This window comes from Miscanthus floridulus, chromosome 3 (genome assembly GCF_019320115.1).
Source record: "Miscanthus floridulus cultivar M001 chromosome 3, ASM1932011v1, whole genome shotgun sequence".
Lineage (NCBI taxonomy): Eukaryota > Viridiplantae > Streptophyta > Magnoliopsida > Poales > Poaceae > Miscanthus > Miscanthus floridulus.
In genome coordinates, this window is record NC_089582.1 from 87,853,857 (window position 1) to 87,862,342 (window position 8,486).

Genomic DNA, 8,486 nt, shown 5'->3' on the forward strand with positions numbered 1-8,486 from the left:
ATGCGCAGAGGAGAGACAATTTGCTAGGCACGAATCTCAGTGCGAAGCTTGTGGTCCAGGGATCCCCTAGGGGGAAAAAAAAAAACTGCGTTCAAGCTCTCCCCCCAAACGAAGCGTCCAGGAAAGCTACGTGTTCCGTGTTCCCGATCCGACATGGCACAGCAGCGGCCAATCAGGCCCCAGTCGCCACTACGCTCACCGGTCAGCAACATCCTATTCCCTCGGCTTCGCCGGCTTCGCCGGGACGCGCTTGGTTTCTCTTTAAAAGGGCAGAGCCGATCGAGCTCCCGCTTCGTGTCACTCACCCTCCCGGCCTCCCCCTCGAGTCCTCGACCACCTCACCGCCGCGTACATACCTTCCTCCAGTCCTACGGTCCTACCTCGACGGCCGGCCAATATAACAACAGGGCGGGCATTCTCATCTCATCATCTCATGGCGACGACGGAGATGGAGATGGGCATGGGCGTCGTTGACGGCGGCAGTAACAATGGAGGCAGCAGCGGGCTGGTGGTGATGGAGCTGAGCCACATCAAGGAGCTGGTGAGGCAGCTGAAGGTGCACCTTGGCGGCTCCCCGGACCTGTGCATGCACCTGGCCTCCCAGATCTTGTCCCTCACCGAGCGCTCCATCGGCCTCATCACCTCCTCCAACCTCGACGGCGCCGTCCGCCGGAAGCGGTCCGCGGGCGATGCCGGCCTCGCCTCGCCGCTCTCGGCGACGCCCACCAGCGACGTCACCGACGGGCCGTTCAAGAACACCACCAAGAAGAGGTGACCACTGAACACTGATGCTTGCAGCTTGCTCAAGAACAAGCAACAAGTTCGTTTGACTCTTTGCTAAACCAAACTCGTTGTGTGGTTCGCAGGAAGGTGATGGAACAGCGGAGGCAGAGGGTGAGCTCGGCCGGCGGCGAGAACCCGGTCGACGACGGCCATAGCTGGAGGAAGTACGGCCAGAAGGAGATTCTCGGAGCCAAGCACCCAAGGTTGGCAGCCCCACATCTCACTCACACATGTGTTAATTTGGCTTTTCTTGAATTTTCAGAGCCCAAGCAATCTGTTCTGCACGTGTGTGTGTTCCTATCCTATCCTTCCTCCCAAGTGGAATCGAAATCATTTGCGTCTGCCTTTTGGGTTCGGATGCTTCTGCCCGTGCTGTCCTTTCTGAATGTTGTAGCCTTTGTTGTGTTCTTGAATGATTGGCCTGCACTTGGTAGATTTGGTTTGGAACAGTGCGGCGGCTACAATCTTTCCTTGCTGCTACTACTGCTATTCTTGCTACGACGAATTCACAATCAAAATATCTTCTTTTTGAGAACCGTGGCTGATCTCCGCCGTGCAAATCTCGCAGGAGCTACTACCGCTGCACGCACCGCCACTCGCAGGGGTGCCAGGCGACGAAGCAGGTGCAGCGCACCGACGAGGACGCCACGATGTACGACGTCATCTACCACGGCGAGCACACCTGCGTCAACAGGCCAGCAGCGGTGGCCACGGCGGCGCCGGCGGAGCACAACCCGGACGCGGACGCCCACCTGCAGACCCTGAGCGAGGGCCTGCCCGCGGCCGCCACGCCCTTGTACCTCTCCACCTCCACGCCGCCCGCGAGCGGCGGCGGGTGCCAGCTGGCGCCGTCCACGACCTCGGAGAACTGGGGCGTGTCGCCCGCGACCTCGGACTCCAACAACCACGTCGCCTCCTACCTGCCGTTCGAGGACGCCGAGTGGCGGGGCCACGCCGAGCTCCAGGAGGTGGTGTCCGCGCTCGTGGCCGCCAGCGCGCCGCCGCCCGCCGTGGACAGCTTCGACGACCTGCTGATCGACATAGACATCGCCAGCTTCTTCGCGTGAATCGTGATGCGTTGGTAGTAGGGGATGCGACCAAGCCCTCTGGCTCTGGCTCCGGGGACCGGGCCGGGCGTTCGTTCGTCCTGGAAGGCTGGAACAGAACAGAACAGAACAGAGGAGGGAAGAGCACCAGACAGAGCTCTGCTTTCCTGGGTCCATGCAGATGCAGTGCAGGCGTAAATGCGTAATTAGTAATTCCCGTAGGAGATGATGAACAAGAGTAGAGATTGTCTTTTTTTTTACCTCTCTTTTTTGTTAATCTTTTTCCTCTTCTGATGAGGCCTGAGAGTGCAGTGTTTGTATTGTATTATTGTTTTTTTATGCCAAGGGAAAATAAAATCCTTCGAGCCATCTCAGAATTGTTTTTGACCTCCATGATCGGTAGTTTTGCTCTGGTTCTACACTTTTACATACATATAAATGTATTTTGAAATCACAAATACATTTAAGCTTTTTTTGTGTGTTGAAGTAGTTCTGAATTGATACGATCACAAGATAACTTGTCATTTGCCAACACTTAACCTGAATACAGACCATATTTTGTCCTTGTAATAATAAATAGATAAAATATTTCCACTTTGGTTGCCAAAAGGTCTCAATTCGGGCCCTGTTTAGTTCACTCCCGCCAAATTTTTTAAGATTCTCCGTCACATCAAATCTTTAGACGCATACATAAAGCATTAAATATAAATAAAAAATAAAACTAATTACACAGTTTAGACGAAAATCTACGAGACGAATCTTTTAAGCCTAATTAGACTATGATTGGATACTAATTGCCAAATAACAACAAAACGCTACAGTAACATTTTTTCAAAATTTTCGGCAACCAAACTGGTCCTCGGTAACCTGTGACTGTACTGATCATGATGATACGCCAAACTAAGGCTACTCGTAAGCATCCAAAAGAAACCTTGTCCTTCGACCACAGCCTCGCAGTGCCCAGGCCATATCATACTCACATCAGAAGTCACAAGGCTTGACGCTCGCCGAGCTGTGCAACTATGATAACAGCATGCTTGTGTCTGAAAATTGCTCTCTCATGCTCTACCAATGTGTCAAACATGCTTAGTTAGAAAGCTGCTGCGGCCTTGTGCTTGTGAGGTCTTTTACATCCGGTATATACACTTACCTAATCTTTGAAGATCACCTCTATGATCAAGATTAATTCATGAACAAAAGTATGAACTTTCTTCTTCATACAAACAAAAAATGAACGAAATATGAGCCCATCAATCAATCACCCTAATTCTAAACGTGTTCCCTTGAGCCGAACATCTGTCATTCTCAGACACGACCAGGGGGTAGAATTGGACCGGGCAAATGCCTCTCACTGTCATGTCTTAACATCAATATGAAAATGGGCAAAGTAGTTGTCCGGTCTGAGAAAGTTCCATACATCTAAGAAGCATATCTTCTCAAAGCGATAAAGCTAACAAAAACGTCCAGGACAAGTTCAAAGTCCATGCTTCAAACACTGCTACTGGTAAAACAATACCAGGTCAATATCAAGCCAGAACCACAAAAGCTGGGGAGGAGTCCTCATCACTAGTTCACTAATGGCAACTGTTTTCACTTCCTGTCGTCGTCCAGAAAATGTAGGAGAGCGCATGGGTTCACATTTGATTTTGAGCATCCACAGCCTCTACTCCTCAGTCCTTCAGTTCGCCGATGCAGAAATCCTCGATGATGTCAAATACTCTTGTCCCATGTTGCGGGCTGAAAACGCGTGGAGGTATAAGTTTTATTATCTAATAAACACATTGAAAAATGAAGGTGCCAATGTTGTGCAATCTGACTTGTGGAGAAAAACAATAGCAAAAAGAAACGAATTTTCCTTTAAGAAAAGGACAGGATAAGCACAATCCCCATCAAAGCTGTTATTTTACAGTTTCAATGGTTCTGCAGCATCTATCGTCATGTCAGGATTTGTTATTTCGTTTACGAACTTGTGGACGTGCTCGTGTAAATACTTAAGTATTGTCTTCTTTGAGGGCTGAAAGCGTGTAGACTGTACAGGTATGACATTTCTCTTGGACACAAAAGATGGAAGGTAATACAGTTGAGCAATCAAGGTTGTGAAGAAAAGCAATAGCAAAATCAGAAGAGTTTTTCTTGACAAGGAAAGGATATAAGAAATATCCACATGAATATTATTTAAGAGTTTTTGCCAATTCGCAGCATCTATTATCTGGATGTTGTCAATTATCCCAGGATCTTATTAGCGTGCTCACATATATATTTAATATTTCATTCTCATAGCAACAACCACATGGACATGAACAAGGACATCAATCTTATTCAATGTTTCAAGCCTACAGGTTCAGGGCTGGGCACACAGAGTTCAGTTAGACAACATCAATATATATGAAACTTCAAAACAAAGGAAATTATTGGTCAACATCACTGAAATAGACAAGCAATAGAAAACTATTAACCATCTCTACTTTATTGCTCCAAACAGAAAATTGAAAATAATATTGACGAATTGCAAATTTATCTAATTATCTACTTGAAAACTCAGCCTTTGTGATACAAAGGTCCAAAACTCTAGACCACCTTTTAAAATTTAAAATGATCATCAAACTCTTATGGTTGTTCGGATGAAGCGTATTTGAATTCAGTTAAGTTGGAATGTGCTTTATTGAGAGTTGAGAGGTCAAAAGATTGATTTTAGTTTGATTGTTGACTAAGATTCTGACAAATAAAGATCTTATTTGGGAGAAATTAGGTGTTATTTATCCTTTATTAGTTATTCTAGAAAACAACAGGGAATACCTCTCCATCAAGCTCACTATTTTGGATCTCTGGAAGACACAGGATCCTTATCCAGGTTTTATGCCTACTTATAAACAAATAATTTGTTGAAAGGTAATTTAGTTTAAACCAATTTTTGTGAAGGGATCTGATCACCTAGGAAAATTTAAATAAAAAGACACACAGAACAGTAAAACCTAACAATTCTGAAATTCATACTAATAGACCGTATTCTGGGTGCCAAAAGAAAATCATGTTCTGTGAGCAAATGATGGCAGAATGCAGTGCAAAAAATCGACAATGAGTTACAAACCCAAAAAATCCCTCCGTTGAATCATCTCCAGCATTGTTCAAGATGGCATCACCACCTGGGTGTTCCTCCACGTATGAAGTAACATCGTAAACCTGGACAATCAGAAAACTGAAGAATCATGAGACATGAAGTCCAAGCCTTTTACAATTTCCTAATTAATTTAATGCTGGATAAAATTTTGCAGTAAAGTGGTGGATCGTTTTCTTAACCTTATCTTTGATTATTATCCAACAATCCTTTCTTGTGTTGTGAGTTGATACCTCTTTCTTTGTATAGCTTCTAGATGTCTGAATGGGGAATGGCAGAAAGCAACGAGTGAGAATGATGTTAAGTTAATTGTCTGAATGGGGAATGGTAGAAAGCAACGAATGAAAATGATGTTAAGGCAGTGGCACATCTGAATGTGCATTTTAGTCTCTGCATAACCCATGTTAGCCTTGCCTTTCAGTCAACAAGTCGTTTCTCAGATTCAACAAGCACAATGTAAAGCGACTGCTTGATCATCAGTTAGTTAGACGTGCATGCATTACAGTAATGAGGAAGCTAAAGTATTCCATGATAAAAGATGGCATTCACCTCCCCACTGCCTAATGGATGCGCTCCATTTCCTTTGCCTGCAATATAACAATAGTCAATGGCAAAATGTTTACCTTTGATTCTCAAGTGATACAACTTTTACCTTTGCTGTTAGACCTTGGGATAACAGACAGGGCCCCCAGTACAATAAGCACAACAAGCAAGACGTAGATCAGAATTTCCATCGTGCGCCTCAGAAATCACTGTATCTGGTGCTGACTGAAATAATGTGTTCAGAGAAAGAAACCGACTTTAGTACTTGGCTTCCGTCAGTATCGCTCACAGTAAACAATAGGCAACGATCAAACACAATAAGAACCAAGTATAATTAAAGAAACATGTATATCTGTGTGACTGTATCTCTTTGTCAACAGAACGCAACTGAGTCTACAGCCTACTCAACTCTGAAACAGACGCACGAAAGAACAATTAAGGGCCGAAGCCACATATCTAATGAGTAACGATGAAGGTGACGTAAAGGCTAAAGGCACATATCTATGAGATAATACGCTAGGGTAAATTGTAAAAGATCACATCGGCGCGTGTCAGGATCTACGCGAATCTGGTATTCTATTTCGGAACAGGTCTTCAAAAGACAAACGCGTTCAGCACGGTATCTTGCGATGATTCCAACGCGGACTCCTCAAAGACCGAATCATTGGCACTAATCCTACCCTGAAATCGGCGAATCTTGCAATAAAGTTTGGTTGAATCGAAGTGAGAGAGGGATCCCAATTCCCCCAGCGGCCCAGCCCGTCAGGCGTCAGGTCACCAACACCCACCTATCTGTAAGCTCTGGATAGCCCCCATGAACTGGAGGGTTTACAGAGGATTTAACCCTGAATGCAGCAATAGAAGGGAATGCAGCTGCCCTACCTGCCCGACAAGCAGAAGCGTACCTGGAGAGAAGAAGAGCACAGCAGTGCGCGCAGCGACTAGTGACCCTCCCCAAGTGAGTGAAGTACAACAGAGCGGAACATCAATGGACAATAACGGCCTTTAATCGCAGCGAACGAACAGAATTCATGGCTAGCCATCGCAGAGAATATTCGCCTGCCGTGGCTTGGGCAGCCAATCTGGCCATTTGCCATGGCAAGAACAGCTGAAGTAGAAAACAAAATGGCAGAAGCCGACAAGAAGAGGGAGGGGATCAGGCTCGTTGTTTCACGGACATGGTTTTGGGTTCCTTCCGAACCCGGTTTAGGTACCGTTTACGCTTTGGTTAGTTCCACACTAAATTTCCAAAAAATGCTATAATATCTATCATATCGAATATTTGCAGCCCGTACATGAAGCATTAAATGTAGACGAAAAAAAACTAATTGCACAGTTTGGTGAGAAATTACGAGACGAACGTTTTGAGCCTAATTACTCCATGATTGAACGCTAATTGTTAAATAAAAACGAAAGTGCTACAGTAGCCTCACATTCCAACTTCCCGAAACTAAACACGCGCTTAGTTCCACTTTATTTTACAAAATTTTTCAAGATTTTTCGTCGCATCGAATTTTTTGAAGCATGCATAAAGCATTAAATATAAATAAAAAATAAAATAATTACACAGTTTAGACGAAATTCACGAGACGAATCTTTTAAGTCTAATTAGACTATGATTGGATATTAATTGCCAAATAACAACGAAAGTGCTACAGTACTATTTCGCTAAAAATTTTACAAACTAAACACAGCCTTATGTTACCTCTGCTCTACAGTTCTACACCATGTTTGACCGTACTTTTTACCTCTGCTCTACGGTTCTACGTTTCGATCACTTATAAGCCGTACTTTTTCAGTTAATGAATAATATTTTTTTCTCATAATAAATCAATCAATAGTACTTTCGGTCACGACTTATTAGCTAAACGAACATGACACTACTTAGTTATACTGTTTAGGGCACTGGCCCATGGGTTCTGTACCACCATGCTGCAGATTCTACTTGGGCTTTTCTGACCATGAGGAAGGCCTGTTTGCCCCATAAACTTGGGCTAGCGCGACAGACGGTTTCTTTCTTTTTTGACAAATTTATACACTTGCTCAAAAAATAAAAGTTGAACTTATACACTGCCAAAGCAACACTAATTTCATGCCCCATGGTTTTTTGTCCCTTCATCTCTTACGTCGTGTGACTGATGCTCTCGGGTCTAAACTATGTAAAGTAAAGTATAATAAAGGGCAATTCCCCAAAGCTAACGACCCAATTCTTGGTTAGTGTGACTGATTTCGAAACAAGAAAGGATGGGATGGTTCTGTCTTTGCCTTGGAGAAAATAAGATGGTCCAATTTCTTGTTTGGATGGAAAGGATGGAGCCGTTCCACCTTTCTGTTTGGTATGAGGAATGAAAAAGATGGAATAGACGATTTGTTATGGAGAATAAGCTAGATCGTCCAGTTCCTTGTTTGGATGGAATCATTCCACTATGAAAAAGATGGAATAGACGATGTTTGTTATCACTGTTAGAAACAATATCGAGTGGGTCCACATGCCAATCAGGACCTTAGCTGTCATCCGGTGTAGATTTATTCTTCCCTTGTTTTAATCACATGGCCTTGTCTTCTTTCTTCGTCAAGGAACGACGTTCTGGTAACCTCCATTGCCATCTTTAGCATACATGGGCTGTTTGGTTGGAAGACTGAGAAGTTGTATGGGCTAGCCAACCACTCCCAGATTTCATTAAGCTATAGGGTAGACATGTATACCGTGCTATTTCTCTGACCCATATTGACGCACTAGGGTTTTAATGAATTGAATGAGAACATAATTAAGAGACTAACAGTATTCATGAGATTTACAGGTGAAAGATCCTAATGGCTAGAGGAGAGTAAATAGCCTATTAAAAATTTCTACAACAACACTTAGCAAACATGTTAGACAATTAAACGGCGAAACGAGTGTTGTACTAGCCTACTAAAAGAGCAAGCCACCTACCATAATTCTAGTGACTATGATCACTAAGCACACAATTTGCTAAGTCACTACACTAAGTTAGTGA

The 8,486-nt window shown here is 44.1% G+C and overlaps 2 protein-coding genes across 3 annotated transcripts; one reads left to right on the forward strand and one right to left on the reverse strand.

The window, feature by feature from the left end:
- Positions 1-293: 293 nt before the first annotated feature.
- LOC136541865 (transcription factor WRKY19-like) lies at positions 294-2,300 on the forward strand. The gene is made up of 3 exons (XM_066534027.1): positions 294-771; positions 867-986; positions 1,352-2,300. Exons 1-3 carry the CDS (start codon positions 434-436, stop codon positions 1,848-1,850), a joined length of 957 nt encoding a protein of 318 aa, XP_066390124.1. The 5' UTR covers positions 294-433; the 3' UTR covers positions 1,851-2,300.
- An 857-nt stretch (positions 2,301-3,157) lies between these two features.
- LOC136546064 (cytochrome B5-like protein) lies at positions 3,158-6,603 on the reverse strand. Of its 2 annotated transcripts, none has more exons than XM_066538044.1 (6): positions 6,393-6,603; positions 5,597-5,712; positions 5,494-5,531; positions 5,127-5,204; positions 4,918-5,009; positions 3,158-3,566 (listed from the first exon to the last, which is right to left on the reverse strand). In XM_066538044.1, the coding sequence occupies exons 2-6, from the start codon at positions 5,676-5,678 to the stop codon at positions 3,500-3,502; spliced, it is 357 nt and encodes a 118-aa protein (XP_066394141.1). In that variant the 5' UTR covers positions 5,679-5,712; positions 6,393-6,603; the 3' UTR covers positions 3,158-3,499. The 2 variants fall into 2 exon arrangements, with proteins under 2 accessions (XP_066394141.1, XP_066394142.1); XM_066538045.1 differs by lacking the exon at positions 6,393-6,603 and adding an exon at positions 6,168-6,369.
- Positions 6,604-8,486: the final 1,883 nt, after the last annotated feature.

Coding starts and splice junctions, on each gene's coding strand:
- LOC136541865 (XM_066534027.1), top strand. CDS start 434: ATGGCGACGACGGAGATGGAGATGGGCATGGGCGTCGTTGACGGCGGC. Junction 772..866: donor AAGAACACCACCAAGAAGAG/GTGACCACTGAA, acceptor TGTGGTTCGCAG/GAAGGTGATGGAACAGCGGA. Junction 987..1,351: donor CTCGGAGCCAAGCACCCAAG/GTTGGCAGCCCC, acceptor CAAATCTCGCAG/GAGCTACTACCGCTGCACGC.
- LOC136546064 (XM_066538044.1), bottom strand. CDS start 5,678: ATGGAAATTCTGATCTACGTCTTGCTTGTTGTGCTTATTGTACTGGGG. Junction 5,532..5,596: donor CCCAAGGTCTAACAGCAAAG/GTAAAAGTTGTA, acceptor GTTATATTGCAG/GCAAAGGAAATGGAGCGCAT. Junction 3,567..4,917: donor TCAACGGAGGGATTTTTTGG/GTTTGTAACTCA, acceptor ACGCGTTTTCAG/CCCGCAACATGGGACAAGAG.